Source organism: Cibotium barometz, chromosome 16 (assembly GCF_041138505.1).
Source record: "Cibotium barometz isolate CiBa-2024 chromosome 16, ASM4113850v1, whole genome shotgun sequence".
Taxonomy (NCBI): domain Eukaryota; kingdom Viridiplantae; phylum Streptophyta; class Polypodiopsida; order Cyatheales; family Cibotiaceae; genus Cibotium; species Cibotium barometz.
The window spans coordinates 27,064,982-27,090,958 of NC_141061.1; the positions used below are offsets into that span (position 1 = coordinate 27,064,982).

The 25,977-nt window shown below is 42.2% G+C and overlaps 1 protein-coding gene across 1 annotated transcript; it reads left to right on the forward strand.

Annotated features, from left to right (window-relative positions):
* Positions 1 to 17,244: 17,244 nt before the first annotated feature.
* Positions 17,245 to 19,219, forward strand: LOC147630507 (uncharacterized). Its single transcript, XM_086810006.1, has 3 exons — positions 17,245 to 18,364; positions 18,439 to 18,807; positions 18,957 to 19,219. Exons 1-3 carry the CDS (start codon positions 17,591 to 17,593, stop codon positions 19,038 to 19,040), a joined length of 1,227 nt encoding a protein of 408 aa, XP_086666132.1. The 5' UTR covers positions 17,245 to 17,590; the 3' UTR covers positions 19,041 to 19,219.
* The last annotated feature ends 6,758 nt before the right edge of the window (positions 19,220 to 25,977 follow it).

Here is a 25,977-nt window from a genome sequence, read left to right on the forward strand (position 1 = left end):
CATTTTCTTCCTTCATTATAAATGATACCTGGCTCTCATCATCAGAAGTAGAACTCTCTTCTTCAGTTTCACTATCTATATACTCATCAACACTTGTTTCTTCAGGCTCACTCTTCATTTCCCGCTTACTACTCATATTGAACTTCCTGGCTCTTCCTCTCTTATTATGTACTGTTATAGTTCCTCTTTTCCAATTTTGGATGGCACCCACCTGTCTGAGCCAAGGTCTGCCCAAATCAGTGGATAAGCTCCCAAACTAGCTGGCATAATATGGCAATTTATGTTGCAAACCACACCAAAAGCAGTCACTGGCACTTCTGTACATATACCCAGACACTTCACTTTTGCATGATTTGCTAAACGGAGTCTAAAATCTGAACTAGCATTCAGCTTTAACCCCAATCTCTCCATACAGGACTGAGTCATCACACTGATTTGTGCACCGCCATCAACATATGCTTCTCCAACACTCACACTTCCACACCAAGCATCAACTGATGGACAAATATCAGGAAGGTCTTCCACAGACATCAGCTCCATTTTGCCTTGTGTGGGCTCCTGCTCATTTACTTTCCTCGGATTTGCCAACTTCTTCCACTCTCTCTTAAGCTTCGGACACAATCCAAGCAATTGGGCAAAAGTTATATTCGCTACCCTTCCCTTTAAGTCTCCCATCAATGTATACTCCTCCTGACCTTGACCAATATGTAAATCTGAAGTTTTATAATGTCTTCTTGGCTTCCTCTTCTTCTTCTCTGATTGAGGGCTTATATCAAATTGGACATGTTTACCTTTCTTAGAAGATGGTTCAGGTCCTGCCATTGTACTCCTCGTCCTCTTGGCCACAGGCATGATCTCTGGAATGGTCTCCACTCCTATCAAGCTGAGAGCCGGTCCTTTCCCTTTATCTTCCCATTTGACTCCACTGGTTGAGGGTTGATTTGGATCTTTTACTTCAACACTATGATCCCCCGATCTATCATTAGCCCTCTGCATCACAGGATACATTCCACCACCTGCTCTAGGCAGTTTGTCACACTAAGGGCTGATATGTCCCCGCTCCCCACAGTTCCAGCATTGGACATTGCTTAAATAGTAGCCCCGTCCTCTCCGTGTTCCTCCCATATTCCCTTCACCTATTAACATATTGTCTCTTCTATTATTTGGTGCACCTCGGCTTCTTCCCTTTCCACCTGCTTCCATCCAATCAAACTTAAAGACTTCATGAGCTCCACTGCATCATGTATGTCCCTCTTCAAAGTGTCCTCCTGTTCAGGAACAACAGCAGCTTCCCTTTCAGGATGTATACTCTCAATCTCTGGCATCTTCACAAACTTCTTCGGCTCTTCCTGTATTCCCATCTGCCTCAGACGCTTCACCTTCCACTCCTTCTCTCGAGCTACTCTGACAGCCTCCTCAAAGCTATCCAGGTTCTTCAGCTCCACCTTCAGACGGAGGGTTGGCTCCAGACCTGCCACAAATCGGTCTCTCTTTATCATCTGCGGGGGTACTTCACGAATCAAGGCCTTACACCATAGACTCCACAGTCTACCAAACTCTATCAGATACTGATCCACATCCTGACCATCCTTCTGCTGAATGTTACACAACTCCTTCCACACTTCATTCGGACTCCTCAAACGGGCAAACTGTGCCAAAAATGCAGCTCTGACTACACGGTACTCAGGATCCTGTTGATGAATGTTCCTATGTGTAGTCACAAACATCTGTAGCCATGTTTTTGCATCACCCTGCAAGCAATAAGTCAAAATCTGAGAGAGGATCTCCGGGGTTGCCCTGTCTTTCATCAAGGCTGTAAATTCCATCTTCTCCAGAAACCTGACTGCACTCTCCTGTGGCAATCCCCAATACTCCGGAAAATCTTGAGCCATTTTCCAAATCTTGCTTCACACAGCCCCTGTTCTCTTTCACAAACTAGAGGAAATCTGGTCCTCTGTGGAGGCACCAAAAAGTGATGGCACGGAAGCGGTAAAGCTGTTTACGCCCTTATAGGATGCCACACTTCCATACACACACATAAACACACCAGAACACCAGACCAAAGAGCATGAACAAGACTTGTATTTCAGATCTGGCTGTCTCAACTTGTACCCAAACAAACAAAGAAACAAAAAGAACTCTCTAGCATCACCAAACACCAGCCACACAGCTAATCAAGAGAATTTACAACTCTGGCCTGAGTCTCCAGAAGAGGTAGAAATCCACAAAAACCACACACACACCTTCTCTCTCTGGCTCTCTATGCCTGCAGACCACCAGCCCGTGTACCTTCGCTGCTATCACCCCTCTCTTTGGCGGCTCCCTCTGTATTGTGTCAACGGCTACTCACCACACGAGAAGTCTCCAGTCTCTCACCAGCCCTATTTCTCCACAAAAAACTGGCCACTGTCTTGGTCGCTAGCCACCGGCGGCCCCCAAACAACCCGATGGACACACACCCAAAGGTGTCTCTCTACAGAACCTCAGCCAGCCTTACACTCTTCTAGTTGCCTTAGCTGCTATGCGCCAGCCATCAGTTTTTGACTCACAAGCTCTCCCACACACTGCAGCGCTCCACACCACCTCTCGTAGGCTACCCGTCAGGCCAGCGCTAATCAGCTGCACTCCACATCACCAGTCATCACAAGGCGGCCTCCTCTTGACCTGTCTCTGTCAGCCTGACCTACACATCCACGCCAACCTTGTTGCCTCTGCGCCCACCTTGCCCATAGGCGGCCTCTACACGCCTTGCACCTTGACGCCAGCACCTCTATGCTCCTTGCATCTCCAGTCGCCCTTTCTGCCAGCCACTTGTCTGCTGTACCAACCCTTCCACTTAGTGCCAGCAGCTGCACTGCATAGCCCCTCTATCACCAGCCATCATAAGGCTTCACCTAGCCCGTCAGTTTTCAAGCTACGCTCCTGACCCACACACGGTTGCGCTCCACATTGCGCCAGTTAGCTCTTGCCAGCTTCACTGCACCAACCAGCCCACATACCGTCTCCTCTCGCACCTGCAGCAGCCTTGCACCTCCACGCTCACCAACCACCTGTCACACGTCGGCGTCCACAGCTGGTGCCCTCCAGCCTCTTCGCTGCACTTCACAAGTCCCCAGCTTCTACACGATGGCTCTGTCAGCCTGGCTGCAGCCCACGAGTTGCCCTCCTCTGCACGCGCTTGTGGCTGCACATGCCCGAGAACCCCCCGAATAACACAACGGCCTCTCTCCTTTACCACCAGCAGCTCGCGCATCACCCGCCACCTCCACGTTTTCGTATCTTCTGGACTCCTTCGCTGGCGGCAGCATCAACAGCCATGTGGCCACATTAATATTATTATTCTTCTTATTTTCCTCCTCTCCTAATGGATGGCCGCCCTTCCTTCCATTTCACATCAATCTAAAGGCTACCTTGGCCCACTTATCATTAATTGCCTTTATGCCTTCCACACACATTCAAATGCAGCTTACAATGCCCATTGTATTTCTTGGATGCCCACACACTTCAAGACGACCGAACTGCTGAAATCAACCCCAGCGAACCTCTCACCGGACAGGCTTGCACATGCTCACATCAATGCCATCTACTCTGTACACCTGGCAATGCTCTCAAAAGTAAAACCTTCACACACGCCATGCACACGTATGTACACATTACCAGCTCCTATTTTATCCACACAATGGGCGATTGCAACATGGGAAAATCTCATTAGGAAATTTTTGAGGTCATTTTGGGGCCTTGTAAGGAAGTTTTACCGGAATATTCCCTCCAAAAAGGGGGCACCGGATAAATTTTTTGCAAATGAACTCCAAATTTGTCGGACCTCACATATTTAGATTCTACTCTTCAAAAGCTATCCATTGATATATAACACGATAGGGTTCGGAGAAGGGACAAGATAGATACCTAGAAGATTCCTTTTTGCTTGGGGAAGATTCACGGGAGCAATGGGCTGCAACCATTAAAGCCGCGCATGACTTTTTGCAGCCTTGCATGCCTCTTACGCAAGCTTAGATTGTTGGGCTCGCTCCTCCCTAACCAATACCCTTCCAAAGTTTGTGCGTGTAGATAGTTTGTACATGTTCCTCCTGCCGAAGCTCCATCTCCATGTCTTGTATTTTTGAAATAAGCCCCTCTTGCTTTATAATGTGATTTCTCCATCCCTTGGGTACTCCACATGGAGAATATGGGTTTGCCAAGCTCCACTTGTAGTCAATCTTTTGCAGTATCCCTCCCGTGAATCTTCCCCAAGCAAAAAGGAATCTTCTAGGTATCTATCTTGTCCCTTCTCCGAACCCTATCGTGTTATATATCAATGGATAGCTTTTGAAGAGTAGAATCTAAATATGTGAGGTCCGACAAATTTGGAGTTCGTTAGTAAAAGTTTTATCCGGTGCCCCTTTTTGGAGGAAATATTCCGGTCAAACTTCCTTACAAGGCCCCAAAATGACCTCAAAAATTTCCTAATGTCTAACGGGGAATTTACTCTAACAAGTCAAAGTCTTAACTAGTTAAACTGATCTGACCGAACATGAAGTCACATGCTCAGATCAAGAAGAGACTTGCACTTGGTCCATGGAATCACCGCTTTTTTCCTCCTTTAACTAGGCACAACCGCTGATCCCCTCCCACAGAACAAGGTCTTCTCAGGACTGAATCTAACTAACGTAACTAATCGCATCTTAATTATTTCGCAAGAATCCTCCAATCCACCCGACCACTCTATTGGTGGGATTGCTTTATAAAGATTTGGTTGTGTTTTGCCCGAGTACCGAGGAAAAGAGTTCCCAACCCCCCTAGCCACAGCGATTCATGCAAAAATTAAGGTAGGCATACCATGTACACACCCAATATGAAATTGCCAATTTCACTCGGGATCCGGAAATTCCAGTTCCTTGAACTTTATTCCCGTGAAGGTCAAGGAAAGAGATGGTTCCAATGAATATCAACTTGATTCTTATGGAGCGAATCCAATCCAAGGATTCCATCATAGACTCCCAAGGGTAGGACTTTGAATTGGCACTCTGTTACGTTTCCATCTAGGCTAAAATTGAATAAGGTCTGTCTCAAGGTGTGTGAAAAGAATCTTTCAACCACTGGCCAGTTCCACTTGCATAGGTTTCCCTTATTTTTGATTTAGGACTAATTTACGGAGACATCCTGGGGAAATAAAAGAACGAGTACTGCCAGAATCAACCCAAAGCTTGAATTGCTTACTCTGGTACTCTGCTAGAATCTAGAGGTTTGAAAATTGACGGTTATTCCCCTCATGCTCTATTGCTGCATAGATCTATCCTTTTTCTTCCTCCACTTCATCAGCTATAGTGAACTCTAGCAGTCTGAGGTGGAACTCTAGCTATCGCTACAGTCTGAGGTGGAACTCTAGTTGTCGCTACAGTCTGAGGTGGAACTCTCTCTCTTTGGTTGTTCCAATTCTGGGAGGGAGTTTGGAGACTGCTTTGCATGGAGGCTATAGGCTGAGCTGGCACTCTTCTGGGGTTACCCTGATTTTGGCGCTGGGGACCCTGATTGGACTAATATGAAGGAGTCTGTCTCTGAATTTTGGGACCCTGGCTTCCTTGGCCCATAGAAGGAGATGGGGAATCCTTGAGCTGGTGCCCAAACCCCTGACATCCGAAGCACCTGTTCTCACTTCAAAGCTCTTCCCTTTGCATTCTTGAGAGAGTCAGAGTTCTTGAGAAAGTACTTTGAGGGAAAGGTCTTCCTTCATTCCTGAAGCTTCCCGTCTCTACTATGGAGGCAGAAGGTTGGAAGAACTTTCATGTAAAAGTCCCGCCAAAGCCAGCTCCCTCGATAATAATTTACGTAGACATCTTGGGGAAATAAAAGAATGAGTACTACGAGAATCAATCAGAAGCTTGAATTGCTTACCCCGGTACTCTACGCTGGAGTGTGGAGGACTGAAAATTGACGGTTAATCCCCTGATGCTCTATTGCTACATAGATATGTCCTTTTTCTTCCTCCACTTCATCAGCCTATAGTGACTACTCTAGCTGCTGCTGCAGTCTGAGGTGGAACTCTCTCTCTTAGGTTGTTTCAATTTTGGGAGGGAGTTTGGAGACTGCTTTGCATGGAGGCTGCAGGCTGAGCTGGCACTCTTCTAGGGTTACCCTAATTTTGGCGTGGGGGACCTTGATTGGACTAATATGAAGAAGTCTATCTCTGAATTCTGGGACCCTCGCTTCCTTTTTACCCGCAAAAGGAGATGGGGAATCTTTGAGCTGGTGCCCAAACCCTTGACATCCGAAGCACCTGTTCTCACTTCGAAGCTCTTCCCTTTGCATTCTTGAGAGAGCCGGAGTTCCTAATAAAGTACTTCGAGGGAAAGGTCTTCCTTCATTCCTGAAGCCTCCCGTCTCTAGATTCTGGGTTAGACCTTAGTGTCTCTTTGGAGGCGGAAGATGGGAAGAACTTCCCAATTTCTAGAATCTTTTGAAGGATGAGGGAGCTGGCTTTGGCAGGACTTTTATGATGAAAGCTTTGGCGAAATCCTTTGCCATTCTAACAGCTTCTGCCATATGGACACTGGCTTGACATTCTTCACTAGTGTGTCTAAGGGTTTGTTCATTCCCCGAATAAACCTGGCCATAAGTTGCTCTTCATTTAGAGCTGGTGAAGCAAATGCCTATTGATATTCTTTGATGGTTTTACTCCCCTAGTTTAGCTCTAAAAATTCATTCATTTTGGTTTCGACGAAGAACCCGGGGGGACAAAATCTCTTCCTCAAATAGGCTTTAAGATCGTTCCAGAACTGGGCATTCCTGTCTAGATGGTTGGTGTCACAATGGTTCCTCCATGCCACCCTGGCTGTTTCCATTATTTTCAGCTTGGCAAGAGCCATTTTGGTCTGCTCTTTGTAGCTTGTGACATCGAAGTATTCTTCCATAGCTTCCACCCATTTCTCCAAAGCCTCGCCCATGTTCTCCCCTTCACCTTTGAAGGGTCCTGTGGCTGAGTTCTATGAAGAGCCTTGCGAATGTCGGGGTCAAGCTCTTCCTCTTTAGAGAGAGGGTCTAGCTGACGGCCATGGTTTCCTCGCCTCATGATTCTGCCAAAAATGATATATTATTAAATTTTGTTTTTGATATCGTCCACGAGATCATAAGACTTAAGAGGTTTGGAAAATAATTTCTTAAACAAGATAAATAATCTTATTGGAGATCTATGACATATGCCCCGTAACAGATTTTGCTACAGATTTTGCTTTATCAGTTCGTCCATAAACAATCACTTATACAACAGGGAGTTTTTCCACAGAACATTTCTTTATTTATAGAAAGGTTGCAATATGTACATAGAGCTACTCGGCTCCAGAAGTCAAAATCTCCTCGAGAGATCCATAAGAGGACGGTACTGGGCTATAGACAGATTTGGCAAGAAAGTCTAAAATTTTGAGGCGTTGAGAGATATAATATAACACAATGTATCACTTTCAGCTTCATCAGAATCATGGTTAGTGAGAGATATAATATAACACAATGTATCACTTTCAGCTTCATCAGAATCATGGTTAGTGAGAGATTCTGGCTCAGCATCACGAGGCATGGACATACTACCTTGCAAACCACTTGTGCTACCATCTCTCCGGCTGGGGTCAGGAAAATATAGATCCTCAAAATGGCCTGCAAGTCTGACTTGGCTTGTTCGAGTTGTAGCAGAAGAGATGAGATGCTCGAAGGCGAAGGCAATCATGTCTTGTGACTCGGTGAGGTCGGGAAAACTAGATAAGTGTGGAACTTCCATCTATAAAATGAAATTTTTTGATTAAAAATCTTCATTAATGAAGCTTACGAAATGAAAATACAATATGTAAATGCTTTTTCTAAGTTTTTATTTTCAATTTTTGATAAGAATTCATTTCTCCTTATTAGCTTTCAACAAAGCTTTGATACCAGCGCTGTGAGACCCCCCTCCGGGGACATCGACCGACGGAAGGAGCACCGACCTCCCACGTGGGGCGGGTATCCACGCTCAGAGCCTCGCCCGCGGATGTCCGGACGAGAGACTAGCCCGGTAGTTCCTCTGAAACCAAGCTCGAAAAAACTCCCCTCGCTCGAAAGGCACGGGCAATTCCACCATGGAAAAATCTTCTACTAAGAAGGGAATTACTCTAACAAGTCAAAGTCTTAACTAGTTAAATTGATCTGACCAAACCTGAAGTCATGGTCTAATCAAGAAGAGACTTTCACTTGGTCCACGGAATCACCGCTTTTTTCTTCCATGGTGGAGGCACAGCCGCTGATCCCCTCCCAAACAAAACAACGTCTTCTCAAAACTTAATCTAACTAACATAACTAATCGCATCTTAATTGTTTCGCAAGAATCCTCCAATCAAGCCTATTAGCCAACCACCCGACCATTGTATTGGTGGGATTCTTTTATAAAGATTTGGTTGTGTTTTGCTCGGGTATCGAGGAAAATAGTTCCCAAGTCCCCTAGCTAGCGATTCATGTAAAAATTAAGGTAGGCATACCACGTACACACCCAATATGAAATTGCCATTTATAATAGATTCGGCTGGCTTTAAAACAATCCTTCAATAGAAATCATAATATAATTGATCATCATCCTCCAAAATTTTGAGTCCATTGTATTACAAAATGTGTCCTCTGGACTCTCCGTTGAAGATCAGAGCTGGCCAATTAACGAGATCTAGTATCAAAATTTGATCCACAAAAATCTTTTCCTTTTACTCCATCCGAATCTTCCTCAATGCACGCATGGGTGTCCTAGCACCCCTGAGCCCGTGCATTGGTCAGAACCCTCTAGGATCCTCCTTAGGTCTTCTAGCACTTCACTCAGGGACCACTTCGTCAGTCCTCGCCCATCGTATATTGGAAGCTCACCATTTTAACCATACCGAGGCTTGTCAAGACCTCGGCAGGGTTTGCCACCGCGAGTGATGTCCCTCGACAACTCCCTGCCAGTTGCAACGACGAACCTCCTCTTAGTAAAATACATGCCAAATGCTTCCTCCAGCATTCTACCGTAAAACAATCCTTTAAATGAAAATAGAGATTCTATGCAGGTAAAATCCCCAGTTTGAGATTGGTTTCACAAAAACCCCTTTTTCTTTAATTTCCCAATTTCATAATGAGAATCCTTGATCTCTCATTAGGGTAATCTACCCATCATTTGACTGATTGTCCAACTAGATTCTTGGTGATTTCGGTTAAAGGAAAACTAGTTTTAACCAATGGTGGTCTATTCTTTGTATTTAGGAACTGGAATTGTTCATGAAGTTTTTGCTTGATTCAGATCGAGAGATGGACAAGTAGGTTTACTGTGCGTCCCTCTCGTAGTCTAATCATTCAGTGTAGTTCTAACAAGGATTTTCTTCAGATAAACATCTACTTTTGGGTAAATACCAATTTACTGATTTAGCCACATAAAATATCTAAAGATATTCTTTCTACCATTTAATTTATGTGATGTGCAAGTTCACATGTATTGGAAACTTGTCAAAGCCTATGTGATGCCAATATGTAACATGTACATGATATTTGGATAAAGGGTCAGGAGATCTATGCTTGGATCTGATCATGCACTTGATACACAATTTATATGCAACCATCAAGCTGAATTTGGGGATGTATTGAAGTGAATTGGCACATGTACATGTCATCAAAAATGGAGATGTCTTATGCTCCTTGAAGAGTTATGTGTTTGTGTTTCCTTGCTGGAATTTAAAGCTACTCTCACAGCCAGAAGTCTTGCACTTTCCCAGCGACACCGCCCACGTCACGACAACGCATGGAGACTTCTTGCTGCCCTCCAAGATGCTATATATCGCGATGTTCATGAAGCTCCCGTGGATGTTGAGTCATCAGGTTATTGTGTTGTTCTCTCTGTTTCTTTTTATGCTTTGTCTTCTTCTGTCATTGGAGCTCTAGGATCCTATTTTGATAGGAGTGGTAGTTGACGTCAAGGATCCAAAGGTGCTAAGCCGAAGAAGAATTTTTGGGTAGGATTAATTAGACATGAAGCGTGTTCGGGTGCAATAGGGGTGATTAAGAAGAGCCAAGCGATGGGTTGTACCATGGACTAGGCTTGCATCCACCATGGTCCCCCCATCTAGAGATGTACTTGGTGGCTATCAATGATGAAGCTTTATGCGGTGTGTGCACATAGGATAGAGCCCAGTGAGATTTGTAGGTGTTGTGCATGGGCAAGGACAAAAGGTGTGCCCATGGTCCTAATCACCTAGAGACTCTCTCTTTTTTTTTCCCCTTGTTTCCTTTTTTTGACATGTGTTTATTGGTCAAGAACCCTAAAGAGGGTTTTGTACTAAGTGGCCCATGTGGCTAGAGTTGTGAGCTTACCTTTAAGTTTATCTTTGAGTGGTTGGATAAGCTCAGCCATGTGTAGCACTCCCCCTTGGTTTGGAGATAAAGTCGAGGGGCTGGGTGGAGCATCGTGGATGAGGCTCCATGGGTTGAAAGGGTTGGGAGAATTGAGCTTTGGAGTGCCCATGGGTTGGGTGTGGGTAAGTCCGGAGGATTTTGTCAAGGAGGAGGGAACTTGCTTGCCCGTTGGTCACCAAACCATCTTTGTCGATTGGAGAGCTACTAGCCTAGTGGGTGTGGTTTGGGCGAAGTGCTGAGGGGTATGCCTTGGGAGCCAAATGATGGAATTGCAATCATGGAAGCCTTGGGCTTCTAAGAGACATTTGGGCACCCAACACTCCCAAGTGATGAAGGTCTATGGTTGGCGAGGCTTTCGGATTTTTTGTTGATGAGGTTTTGAGCTATGAGGTGGTTGTGGACGCGGAGAAGAGGCTTTTGATTATGTCTTGGGGAGCCACACGTGTGTGTTGCCTTCATGGAAGCCTTGTGCTTTGAGAACATTGGTAGGTACCCAGTGTTGTTGGCTTCGTTGTGCTTGGGGTTGCCGAACTCGTGGTTGTGGGGAGTTTTATCGTGGGTTCTTGGGGAGTTATTGTGGTGGATGAGCACAAGCAGCATGTTTGGGTAGCCAGAGGTGAAAGTTTCCTTCATAGTAGCCATGTGCTCGTACAAGTGGTCGGGGACTAGCCAACGTTGAAGCTTGGTTTTAGGGCTGGTTATTGTTGGCTTAGTTGGCCTTTTGCGCTTGGGTTTTAGAGATGGCCGTTTGGGGATCCATAGATATGTGTAGCCATCGTAGAATCCCTGAGCGACTAGAAGATTCTTGGGCACCCACCATTGATTGTCTCATGATAAAGATATGAGGTCAGGGTGCTTGCACTGTGGGTGGTCGAGGATGTATAGGTGAGGGGGCAATGTCGATGGGGTGAGGCTTGTTTGTCAGTGGTGGGTGGTGTCAACAGTGGTGGCTGATCGACCGGCTTTGGTGAGGCATGGGGTGGGGGAATAGGAGAGATTGCCGGTGATGAGGAGGGGGTGTGAGGTGGAAGGACGGTTGAGGGTGAGGATGTGTGGATGATTTCCTCTTGGGGACACAAGAGGATAATGGCCTTTTTGTTGTTGATTTCCATGATGGCCGTTTCGTCACGCCAATTGATTTGGCAGTGAGTGGTCCATATCTAGAAATAAGCTACCTAAACATATAGTTAAAATAACTATCTCTTAATAGTTTTTTTAGTATGTGTAGTATAGTATGAAAACTTTGGAGCTCTATGGTTACACAAATGCCATTTTTGTGTGGGAGAAAATAGATAAGAAAAGAACAACTTTTGATTTTGGAATAATGGCTAACTTTCTATAAGAAAGTCAAGCTTATGGAATTGACTCATATTATTTTATTCTCCCCAATCTTGATTATTTATGGAATTATATAAAACATAATTAGAGCTAGATTTAGTGAATTTAACATGTTTTTCTCGATATACAATGGTTCAAAATGTTAACCAATGGTCCAAATGTAATTGTGAGAAGAGCCAATAGTGGATTTGTTACAATTTACTCCACTAAGTTGTGGGAATATCTTTGAGATACATTTGTACTATAAGAACAATGTGAGCATGTATTCTTTTCTATAAAGCTTACCTTCTTTTACTTTATCTCTTATAGCATGCGCTTAGTGACAAAATAACAAAAAAATGTATTATATTTTTCTTTTAATGGGAAATTTACTAGCAAGACCCTTCAAATTCAAAATGGTGGTACACGTAATTGAAGATGTTCCTTGTAGAAAACATAAATTTAAAGATAGAGACTCGAAACTCTTTACATAATCTCTAAGGGAAGAAGACGATCATACCCTACCCCCTAATGAATTATTAGATCATGAAACCCAAGATTTGCAAATTAGAAATTACACTCCTGATTATAACGAATAAATTCATGATGATGTCATAAATTCATGATGATGAATATCGATTTGTGATGAAGATTCATCAACTTCTAGCAAATCAACTAATAGTATCTCCTCGACCCTTCATGGATGCTAATGAATTACCTCAGATCATATGTTGGATGATGTAGGGGATACAGAGATGTCAATAGAAATCAATATCTTCGAAGAAATGGATCTTATAGAAGATGAATAGTCATTATGAAGTTTATGTAAATCAATTGCTAATATTTAAAGTTTACTAAAAAATTATACAAATATACCATTTACGTTTTTCTAGTTATACCGATATAGTAATCGACAGCCATATAGATGATAATACCAATGGTGAGACCACGAGGGAAAAAATTATATCCCCTAAAAATAAACATCTATAAGGTGGTGTTTATATTTATATATATATCCCCCTAAAAATAAACATATGTAAGGTGGTGTTTATATTTTTATTAATGTCAAATTATATATTTTCTATGAAAATCTCCATAGTTTGAGTTCATGGAGTTGCCCATTCTTGACTTCAAAAATTTGCAAGACGACTCAAATCTTTAAGTTTTCTAGGCTTTAAGTTAGTGGAAGAAACATAAACTTGTTATAGAAGTAGATCCTTGCCTCTTTCACAAATTTTGTTTTTGTAAATCTCTCACCCTATCTCAGAATGCCATTCTTCAAAAAGTCATGTTGTACTCTTAACTATTTCCCATTCACAAATATTAAAAGGAAAAGGATTTTCGTTACATATTTATGGTAGTACTACAATGAGGTCGTGTACTGATGCCATGGGCATTTATTTCCCATTGAATTTTTTCCCATAGCTATCCAAGTGTGCAAGAGAACCTTAGGATTAGCTAGTATATAAGCAACCATGACAATTGCTCAGGGTTGCTTCTCATTCGTACTTTCTTCTTTTTACTTACAAAGAGCTTCATCTCTCTCCCCTTTTTACTTGCATAGAGCTTTGTCTCTCTCCCCTTTGAGCTAGCCATTCTCTCTCACACTCTAAACCCTTGTGTTCTTATCTCATTGAGCATTGTGTGTGTGTGAGTTCAACTCCATTGTGAGCTAACAATGGTATTGGAGCAATGCCATAAAATTTAATCTCATAGGTTCTTCACCATTGATGCTTTTCTTGTTGGAGCTTTGGATTCCTTGGAAAGATTACATTGAAGCTTCTCTTATATACTTGGAGCTTCACTCATAATAATGAAGAAGGTAATTGCATTGTCAATGTTGTACTTGAGGGCGACTATGTGTAGTGACTTCTTAGTTTTGCTTCCAATAGTAAAGGAGGTAGCTTCTTGGTTTTGCTTCTATAGTCTGCAGTTATTGGATTCATCATTAAAGCAACATTTAACATCTTCAATGGTGGTCATAGTCGGCATCACTAAGGTAGGTTCAACAAGATTTCTTTAATGTCTCCAACTCTCTACAAAGCTACAATCTGGTCCATCAACATTGTTTTCAACTATGTCAAAGCCATCATCTTCTCTCTATTGTCACTTCAGCGTCCATTTTGATACCATCCTCTATCAATATTTTCATTAACTCATTGCTTCACCATTAGCTTGACACGATGGCAGATAAGACTAATCTGCAATTGCTGACAATGTCCAATTCGATTGGTGATCCAAATTTTACAATCGCCCAATTCTTCGCATAAATCATCAAATTTAGCACGATTTTATTGTGTGATTTAGAACCAATTCAATCAACGATCCAACTTCTTCAATCACTCGATTTATCTTCACCAATTGATCGATCAATATTTTTTGATATTCAATCACTGATTCTAGTGAAGTTTGATCACTCGACTCTACTTCAATAATCATATGATCTAGAACTTCAATTGTTCAATTCTATTGTTATAATTTCATCACTTAATTCTAAGTCATTCATCCGATTCAAGATTTCAATCATCCAATTTAACTATAGATTTCAATCATTTGATCTAGCTATAGATTTTTAACATACTGATATCAGCATTTGGTGACTTTATTTTAAGCTATTTTCACTATCTAGTCTCTTTCTCAAATTCAAGAGTAGTCAAGTATGGCGAGCAACTCATCTAATGATTTATTTAGCATTATTTCAAAAGAAAATAAGCTGGGTTGGGTCTTACCCCATGAAAGCACTCATTTTCAACGCTTTCTTACTTTAGTCAAGAATGAAATTGGTTTAAAAGTGTAAACCCTTTGTACAGATAGAGCGGGAGAATATTTGTCTAATGCTTTCAAAGATTTTTGGCATAAAAAGGCATTAAGCATTAATGTAGAGCTCCTTATATGCCACAATAAAATGGTATTTTTGAGAGAAGAAACATGACTCTCTGGGGGATAATTAGATGCATGGTTAAAGGCTAGTAGCTTCCACACAAGTTTTGGATAAAAGAAGTCCTTTATGCTACCTATGTGTTGAATAGGTGTCCCACTAAAGCTTTTAAAACCTTCACTCCTTTTATGAAGCTTGGTTTAACAAAAAACTTAAGGTTAAACACATGTGTTTTTTGGTTGTTTGGCAGTTGACCATGTGCCAGCACAAAGTAGAACTAAGTTTGATAATAAGGTAGTAAAATGTATATTGAAAAACCAGCAATCAATGAGTTTAGCCTTATGCCAAAATGGGTTAGAAGCACCTTGTAGGATAGCAAGTTGTCTACTTATGTGTACAACAAAGCAAAACTAGATCTGATGCTAGAACTATCTCTTGAGAAGATATTACAAAGTTTTCGCTTCTTAGTTAGCTACATGATGTAGATAAACTTGTGTCTTCTGAAGAGGCTCAAGAGAATAAAAAATTGGGTTAAAGTCATGCATGATGAAATTCAAGCCATTCAAAAAAATGGTACTTGTGATATAGTGGATCTACCTCTTGGTAAGAAAGCAAAACTAGATCTGATGCTAGAACTATCTCTTGAGAAGATATTACAAAGTTTTCGCTTCTTAGTTAGCTACATGATGTAGATAAACTTGCGTCTTTTGAAGAGGCTCAAGAGAATAAAAAATTGGGTTAAAGTCATGCATGATGAAATTCAAGCCATTCAAAAAAATGGTACTTGTGATATAGTGGATCTACCTCTTGGTAAGAAAGCAACAGGTCCTAAGTGGGTTTACAAAGTCAAGAGAAAGGATGATGAAATATGGAGATTAAGATTGTATTTGACGATTCTAGGTGTTACTCAAAATTGAGTATGTTCATGGTGCATTTTTAAAACACAAATCTTTTGTAATAATTTTAATAAGATTGCAATCTTCTAATAATGCTATTTCAACTTGTAGGCCTATTTTATGATGTGGCGCTTTGAGTCTTTAAGGGGTGACATGTTTAATTTTTATTAGTTTAGAAGGAGAGAGAAAATCCTAGAGGACAAAATAAAGAAGCCCTTTCAGAGACTTCCTAATGTGAATTGTTAAAAAAAAGGCATGTGGCAAACTCATCACCTTGAAGGATCTAGGTAAAAGAGTTTAAGTAGTTATGGATGCATCTAAAGTGTAGCATCATTTGGGCAACTTGTAAGCAACTCTAAAAGAGTGTGCCTATTACGTAGATTGAGCTTCTATCTAGTGGTTGTGAAAAAATTAAAGCGACAATTTTTTTTAGAATTACACTATTTTACCTTCTATCTCTACGAATTGAAATCTCTTTGGATGCGAGTCTTTCCAAAATCCAATGGGTTGGATGATAAGCTAAGGCACATATTTAGAACGTACTATTCAATCTTCAAACAAGCCTTTGATGGGACAAGAGAAAAATTATCCCCCTTCAAAAACCTAAGATTGAATTATAATATGACTGAAAGAGTCACGTGTGAAGAAAAGAGTTTTTCAAAATTATAACTTTTGTATAGGTTCCTATTTTTTGGTAATATATAGATTTCGTTCGTTTCTAAAAATTATACCTTCAAAAACTTAAGATTTAATTATGATATGACTAAAAGTGTGAAGAAAAGGGATTTTCAAAATTAAGATTTCCTCTTTAAACTAAGGTGAAAAGGATTGATGTAATGGTGTGGGTAAAATTATATTTTGAGGGACACTATTGGCTACAACCAAGATAGTGCTATGTTGCTAAGGCGCGTGGGTCACGTGTTCCAAAAAAAAAAAGATTAGAAGGTTCGGGATTGCTGAAGGCTCGTTTGTCTAGAGTGAAAAGCACCCCATAGTTTGACTCTCACCGAATAAGGCTTCAAATGTTTCAGAAAATTACTAAAGTATTGAATTAACCTAAGTAACAGGTTCTAAGATTTCGAGGCATGTGTGTATAATAGTTGCATGGATATTTTTTATATAAGACTAAATATATGTTGGCCGTACGTGGCCCAGCACGAGCACCCACACCTCCCACGTGGAGTTGCTGGGTTAGAACTCAACATCTACGGTTCTCCCCCACTCCCACAGTGGAAATGATGGCATCTCACCCTTGCAAATCATTTATTTATCCGTATTAAAGAAAATTATATCTCAATTGTATCTGTATCTTTAAGCATATACTTGACCTGATTTATTGATATGATAACTCTCACAAGATGGCAAGTTGAAGCTCAAAATAGATTGCGCAGATGGCAAGTTGATGCCCAACGCACACTTCAAAGAATAGAATCAAACTATCACACCTTACTTGGGCTCTAAATCCAACGCCTGACACTGATACGTTGTCCATATCACCCTTATATTCCCAATTTTTGTCTACACTCCAGAGTCCATACTCCTAAACATACATTTCTTTATGAGCTTCTAAGTTTCATCTTGCCTCGGTGTGAAAAGTTAATGGTGGCCTTGGTAAAGAAAAGCAGTGTCTATATAGACTAAGCTCTCAACTGAGTGTGAGATAGAGATAGCCTTCCCTCTCTTACTTGTGTTTATGTTTCTTTCACACTCCCTAGAAATTGTTGTGTTATAGTAGGTAGTGAGGAAGAGTACTAGATCTCAAAATCTTTCTCCTTTCACATAAGAAAAACCTCATGGTGTTATAGGCATAGCTTTCAATTCATGGACCTGTAGCTGAAGGTGAGAGCATGGCCAATTGAGTGCTTCTATGTGACGTTACACAGTTAGAGCCATGGACAGCAATAGCATCTCTCAAAGCTCATGAGTCTGTTATAGCATTGATGCAGGCCCAAATTACTTGTAAGTTCAGGGAGAGCGTAGCTCTCTATTGAGCTCATTTAGCTAGCTAGTAGCTAAGGGTAAGCTATGGTTTTAGGTGGACGAAGAGAAATTAAGGTGTCAAATGGACTAGCTTATTAAAGCCTAATATAAAGTTTCATAAAGGTCAATCAATATGGCCCGTGTTAGGTCCTTGAATGCTGAGCTTTGTTTGATTGAGGATCACCAGGTTGCAGATAGCAATGCATCCTGTAATAATGAGGCTCTTTGTGCTACAGATTGGACTGAGCTCTTTGAATATTGGGTTGAGCTAGGCCAATTGAGCTCTAGCGCTAGCCACAGTGGTGCGTCTAGTGATACTATAATCAAGAATAATGCTAATTCTTCCACATGCAATGCTAGCAGTAGCGATGGCCATGCACACAGCTGCCCTCCACGTGTGCTTGACGCAACCTTGCTACGGCAGCTGCTGCTGAAATGGGAACAGCAGCCCAAGCCAAATGATGACGTGGGAAAGCCACTTGCCCGCCTCAGCACGCCACGTAGGAAAACGCCCACGCAAGCGTCAGCTCTGCGACGATCTGATAAGGGCAAGAGTAGCTCTGGCAGTAATGATGATCACGACGGCGTGGCTGTCCGGATCCATCCACGTAGGACGGTGGCACGTAAGAGGAGCTTTGACAATGAGCGTGATGCCTACGGTGGACGGGAGAGCAATGAGATGGTGACACGTAAGAGGATTTTTGTGAAGCCTCGAGCTGGGAAGAATGAAATGACGACACGTAAGAGGAGCTGCTGCAGTGTAGATGATGGGGGTGGACGTGGAGCTAATAGGAGGAAGGCACGTGAGGGGAGCTGTGCAAAGGTGGTGTGCGAGACAATGCGCCGCAGGAAAATGGCGTGCCTTTTTGAGACGCTTCGAGCCATTCTTCCAGTCGACATACCGCAGGTACTGTACAACTGTTGTGGTAAATGCATAATGAGTACTGTATGCTAACCATGGTAGCATTATTTGGAGTGCAGAATGATCGATGCATCCTCTTAGATCAGACATGCCATTACATTGGATCGCTGAAGCGGCAGCTACAGCTGCTGAAGGCCAAGGCGCACGTATTTAGAAGCTCCATAGCCGAGCAAGAAAAGCGTGGATCAGAGCTACCTACTGAGAGTGACAAGCTGCGCCACGAATCAAGTGAGCTAGCTGCAGCTGCACCTCATGTGAGAGTATGTGTTTCCAAGGACCACCTGATCCACATCACCATGAGCTGCTACGAGAGAGCGCCAGGTCTCTTCTCAACCATTTTAGCCACCTTGGAGCAGCGAGGGTTTGATGTAGGCAGTGCCAACCGCTCCCAACATGAACATGGTGTGCTCTACGCCTTCCGCGCAACGGTAAGAGATCTAGAGCGTTTAAATATGACTATTTGATCTACTAGAAATTGTGTGCGCGTGTTTCAGAGACCGCGCGCAGCTCTCGCTTTTAGTTGATCATGGCTATGGCTTCTAGTCAAATCTCATTGTTTCATGTGACTCACTGTCAGGCACAGAAATCAAGTCCCTCTGGCCTTAACATCGAAGAGCTGAAGGCCGATATCTTTGCAAAAGCAGCATCCAAGGCGCTCTAAAATGACAAGGTAAAGGTTGCAAATGGTGCAGATACATCAGTGTTCCAATCAGTACTAGGATTTGCTCATCAATTCCCTGTAATATCCTTCCGGTATACTCAAGAAATAGTGGATATTATTAATGAAACAAGATTGAAGCCACAAAATCATGCTGCTCAATTCCTGATCTGTAAACCCACTTTTTGATCCCGTCGGCTGAGCCACGCTTCTTTGAAGATAATGTTTTTAAGCTACGCCTTATTTATGATAATGTTTTTTGAGGATGTCCCTGTGCTATTACAATATCATGCCTTAAAGTTTCTTGAGGTTACTCATCGTAAATATCAATGCTTCTGCATGTTTCTCCTTCTTCTGCTGTATTATTGCATTTTTACAAAAACACATTCTAAACGTAGCCCACCATATGCCAAATGGGACATTTTGTCTGCCATATCTACTCTTTATTAAACACAACTTACTCCCTCTCTACGTGGCCAAACAATTACAAAGCCCTAAGTTTATATCTACTCTTTATTAAACACAACTTAGTCCCTCTCCACGTGGCCAAACAATTACAAAGAAAGGTGGATTTTTAGATTTTTGAAATGACTGCATAATTTTTCATGCTTGGGAAAATATCTTTTGTTGCATGGCCTAGCCCAACAATGGTCACCTACTTGTGTATTTTCAAAAGCTGGCTACAATTGCATCAAGCCTACAATATATCTTTGTCAAAGGTAATTACGTTATCAAATTGCAAGTTAACAAAACAACCACAAAAAGTGTAATCCAAAAAAAGAAGCCCTTCATTTAAATCAACAACCTAGTATCATCCAAACTCCTAGTGCCATGAAGGATAAGGTCAAAGCCCAAAATACATCACCCAAAAGGTCATCTAACATCACAAATACATCATAAAAAAAGACTCCATATGAAAAGGCCAAAGCCAAAAAAGGTCAATAGGAATGATAGTCCTAAACATCAGTTCTACCACAAATTTGGAAATGAACCAAAAAAGATGACAAACAATGCCAAGAGAATTGCATGGTTCACTAGTCATCATAGGGATCTACCCCTGCATGAGAACCGATCTCCTCCTCCAAGAGCTCATCTACTCTTGTCCTTTTAGAAGAGGATGCACGTGTAGCTACTCAAATATGTTGGGTTTCGTAGTTTGCCTTCTCTCCACCCTTTATGTGTGTGTATGTTTACCTCCTAAAAATAACCCTCGTATAGCCCTACTCTTATGAGTAAGTGTGTATACATGGGAACACCCTCTTAAGCCTTTAGCTAGGCAATGATGTCAGTACCTTTTAGGTAGATATTATCTCTTGTGATTTAATTTAGCCAAAGATAAGGCTCAGCCAATCCTATAAAAAGATCCATGTACTTTTATTTAAATCAATCAAAGAAGTACTCGTGAAAATCATTCTTGTGCTTTTACTGCCACTCACTTTGAGTCACTATCACACCGTACACAATCTCCTACTCCTGCACACACCATGTGAGCTCCAAGGCTTTAACATAGTATCAGAGCCTACGGCTCCTCCTCTACCCACCAAGGATGTGCATACACATTCTTCTCTACCTACCTGTATCACCTTCCCAGCTATGACACATTGGCGCTGATCAGTACACCAAGGATGTGCATACACATTCTTCTCTACCTACCTGTATCACCTTCCCAGCTATGACACATTGGCGCTGATCAGTACACCTGCATGGTCTAGGCCTACGCAGCCTACTCCACCTGATTACGCCACTCACCAAGCCAACTTCATGCCTTCGCCCCCTCGACAGTTGCACACCTTACCGTTCGACTACCTATACGCGACTTGCAACATCTGCACCATCTCCAAGCTATACAGATCTGTTCCGTCTCATATCTACAGCCGTATTGCTCTACATTATCACGACACAGCTATTATGTTAGCTATGTTCTACACTGCTACCACGTCAGTACACCTGGCAACACACAGTTTTGCTCGTTATTGTTTAGTTGTTCGAGGCACGCAAGATACAGTTGAAGAATGAACTTTATACTGTGGAGAAAAAGAGTATGTCTGGAATGACTATGCATTGAAGATAAAGGGTATTGTGGAATCCCTTGCATCTATTGATGTTTCAGTAGATGATGATGACAAGGTGGAAGGCCACAATACAAGGCATTCAAGACGTCTATTCAGACTCGAAAAAACATTCCCAATTTTACAGATTTGGTGTCTATGTTGATAATAGAAGAGAAGAGCTTGGGTGAAGACCAACAGTCTTCACAAAACAAAAACAGTTCAGAGCAACAGGCCTTCTACACAAGTTCAGGAAGAGGACGAGGTAGAGGAGGCCGTGAACGCGGTCAAGGAGGTGGCTGAACAGGTAATCAGAATTATGGCGAGCAACAGCAACAACAACAGTCCCAAAATTCACAACAACAACAATAACACGCAGGTGGAAGAGGCCAATTCAGAGGCAGGGGGAGTCAAAGAGGTCATGGAAATTGGCAAAGGCAGTATAATGATACACGTGGATGCTTTTATTGTGGTAAGCCTGGACATGTGCAGGTAGATTGTTATAAAAAGCAGGCTGACATGCAAAATGGGAAATTGCAGCAAAACAACTATGCATCCTCGAGCAGAAACAATGAGGATAATGAAAGGTTGTTTGTTATGCAGCATGTCGTTAATGCCATGTCTGAAAATGTAGAAGCAACACATAAAGATGATGTATGGTACATTTTCAGGTGGGGAGTGGTTTAAGGAGATGAAAGACCTTGAAAGACCAGGTTTTGTGAAAACAGGGGATGACACTGCTCATCCAATTGCCCAGCAGATGTACTTCATGTTCCCATCTTCACCAAAGCATTGGGTACAAAGAAGCACCACAGATTCAAGGCTTCGCTTGGTGTATATGAGATGGAGTTGAGCTCGAGGGGGAGTGTTGAGATATCGAGCTCATCTAGTGAGGCGGTGGACACTGATGGCCCGCCTGGGGTGTAGGCGCCACACTTACACCACTGGCATGGTTAGTGAGATAATGGGTGATATGCGGCCAGTGGGATGACAGGCTGTGTGACAGCCATTCTAGAGATTGGTATAGTTATAACGCCAGCTCATTTAGTTGGGTTCACACTATAGAGAACCCTAGTATGTATTTGGTTGAGTACCTTTCATATGTGTGTACTATTATCTTTGTATATGTTGTGTTGAGTGTTGAGTGAAGAAGAAGAAGATTTTAGCCTCTCACCTTGTGTGTTCTCTATTAGGGTTTTGTGAGTGTGTGTGTGCTTGCAAGAGCTCAAACTCTCTTCTCCCCTCCTGCATCTTTTCAAATCGGGATGTGAATGAATGAGATGTGATGTGAAATGGATGTGATGTAAATTGGGATAGATGTGAATGGATGATATGTGATATGAATGAATGAGATGTGATATGAATAAATGAGATGTCATGTGAATCAGGATAGATGTGAATGAATGAGATGTGATGTGAATGGATGAGATGTGATGGGATGTGAATCGGGATAGATGTATAGATGTGAGGTGAAATGGATGTGATGTGATGTGATGTGATGTGATGTGGATCGGGGCAGATATGAATGGATGAGATGTGAATGAATGCGATGTGATGAGATGTGAATATAGGTAGATGCGAGTGGATGAGATCTGATGAGGATAAATGAGGAAAGATATGATGAGATAAAAATGATGTGACTGGATGAGAATGGGAATACATATGAAATGGATGTGGATTGATGTGAAACAATGTGGAAAGATGAGAGTTTGTTATAGAAACTCTATTTATGACTATTTTTAAATGACTATTTTATGTCAAGAATGCTAGGGAAGCATTTTGACCGTCTTGTGAATGAGGTCGTGGGAGACCTATCTGATAAAGTTGCAATAGCTGACAAAGAGTCAACGGAGGACGTCTCGTGTAGCAAGGTTGGCTGCCTCGGTTTGATTTAAATGGCAAGCTTCCGGTACGGTGGATGAGGGACTAAGGAAGCGGCCTATGAGTGAAGCGCTAGGTGACATGCAAAGAATCCTAAAGGGTGCTGACCATATGGTGCTCGGGCTCTGGGTCGCCAAAGATATCCACACATGCGTCGTGGAAGATATTGGAACAAGGAGTAAGAGTTGTTTTCTGAATTCGGGCATGGATCTGGTTGATTGACCTTGCTGGTCCTCAACGGATGAGTCCATGGCTCTTTTATATGGATCTGTTTGGTTGATCTTGCTGATCTTCAACGAAGATTCCATTTTGATTTTTATAAGTGAATATATTGCTGGGTACTATGAGCTATGAACTATCGAAAAGACCCCTAATTGGATAGGTGGTGAGCGTTCTAGTTGCCAATGATGCCATAGGTACACCGATAAAGGAAAAATTAGAAATTAGGATTCAACCGGATATTTTGGAGGATAATGATCAGTGATACTATAGTTCTATTAAATGATTGTTTTAAAGACAGCTGAATCTATGAAAAAGGCAATTTCATATTGGGTGTGTAAGTGGTGTGACTAGTTTTAAGTTTGCATGAATATCTGGCTAGGGGACCTAGGAACTCTTTTCCCTCGTACCCGAGACAAAACCTAACCAAATTCTTAAATGGATCCATCGCTACAGTGGTTGGGCAGTTGGCTAACCCACGGGACTGCTGGACTGATGGATCCCTAAAATGAGACTCAATTCTGTTATGGTATGATAGATGAAGTAAATCCCGGATAAAAATTGTTCTATGGAAAAGAATCAACAGCTGTGCCTCGCAATAAGGAAAAAAATGTTGGTCTCTATGATCCAAGTGCAAGTCTTTTCCTTGATCTGACTATGGGACTTCCGGGTTGAGTCAGATCAATTCTGTTAGTTAAGGCTCTTGACTACGTTAGAGTAAATTTATCCTGGAGGAATCGCCCGTGCTTTTTGGGCGAGGAAGTTTTTCCGGGTTTGGTTTTGGAAGAGCTGATGGATTAGTCTCTTGTCCGGATATCCGTGGGTGGGCAAGGCCCCAAGAGAGGGACCATGCCCCATGCAGGAAGTACTACTTCCGCTGCTAGTACCCTTGAATTCATTACACACGGAGGGGACATAGAACTTTCACTTTATGCATAAGGGCTTATTGCATGAAGCCTCTATGCATAAGGGATTAATGGATGAAGGCCTATGAAACATGCATTATGTCTTCATGCATGAAGCCTTTATGCATAAGGGCTTATTGCATGAAGCCTTATGCAAAATGCATTATGGCTTCATGCATGAAGCCTTTATGCATAGAGGTTTTATGATTAAGCCTCAAAGCTTTATGCATGAAGGCTTAATCATAGGGCTTTATGCATAGAAGCTTTATAGGCCTTATGCATAAAGACTTAATCATAGGGCTTTATGCATAAAGACTTAATCATAGAAGCTTTATGGTTGGGCAGTGACCTAGATGCCTTAGTCTTGGTGTCTTCCCCATCTTTGTTTAATTAATTAATGATGAAAACAACATTTTGGGGACACATTATACTCTCCTAAGCTAGTGTTCTCATTATTAATAACTCTATAGTAGTCCCCTAGTAACCTTACATGTCATTCTAGTACTAGCGAATTGTCCAACCAACCACTCACATCCCTTGGCACATATGCATGTATCACCAACCCTGCAACCTATCATTGCTCCCAAAGAAATGAGGTTCTTTTGTCCATCATTAAAATAAAAGACCCTCTTGCCTCATGTAGACTACAATGGCCCGCAAGAGCATTTCTAAAATTGTTTCAAGCCTACATAAGCTGGCCTCCAAGCGACGGCCTATTTTTCCTTTTAGGCACATAAAAGAGCCCATAGAGGCCCTAAACAATGCCTACATAGCAAGTAGTCATCTCACTTGGGTGTGATACAAAACTATTGAGAATGAGAGAGAGAGAGAGAGAGAGAGAGAGAGAGAGAGAGAATGAGAGAGAGAGAGAGAGAGAGAGAGAGATGACCTTTCGGTTGCGTGGCACCCTATAGTTTTTGTCATGGTTCGTGAGGCACGTCTAGAGACCATCCCCGAGATGGTCACACTCTTAGAGGCTTCATGCACTCAACTTTGCGAATAGAGAGATCCACATCCCTCCACCATGCATCTTGTTGCATCGTTGGAGGGCATGCTAGAGACTCTATGTTCTCTTGATGACATAGAGTCTTTGACAACTTTGACAGCATGGTTAAAGACACAACAGGGTGGACAAGTACATCGCAGCTTGTCTCATTGAGAGGTATCCCAACTGTCCTCTATTAGAGAGAGGACATTACAGCTCTTCGTTCGAGGATGGGTGAGTCGCGCTGATTAAGGTGGCTTGGTGCACCCATGCAGAGCTCTATGGAAGCCCAAATTCTACCGCGATATGTGATGTATTATAGTGCCTTGCCCCATCATCTCATGAGATTCTGATCTATTTTGCACAGCATTTATATGCAGAGTTCGTGTTGGGGCTTGAGGTAGATTATCATAAACGTCGAGCCGGTGGTGGCCATGGTGTGGGCTAGCTTCAAGACCAGGATAGTAGGCTTGGTGATGACCAAGCTAGGCATCTCCCACCTGCAATTTGGACACCTCGTGGATTGGAGATGCTACCATTTGCCATCGTGCATGAGCTAGGTGTGCAGATTGGTCACCAGTTCCATCATGCTGTAGAGTCTATTCGACACGCCATGGCTCTCTTATCGGAGCCAACCACTAGCATGGTATTCTCCAAAAGCCTTCTAGAGTAATTTAACTATGATGTATATATCTACATTGAGGAGTTATCCACCTCTATTTTATCTTGTTTGTGCAGGGTCCTGCACAGTTTCACACCAGGCTTCTACTTCCAACTAGGCCGAGGAGAGAGTTGGGGTAGCATCACCTTTACCAGCACCCCCTAGCCATGTGAGAACATTGTTTAAATTATTTTCCCATTGCTCAAGTATGTTTTCTTGTAATTGTCTTAATATTTATCAC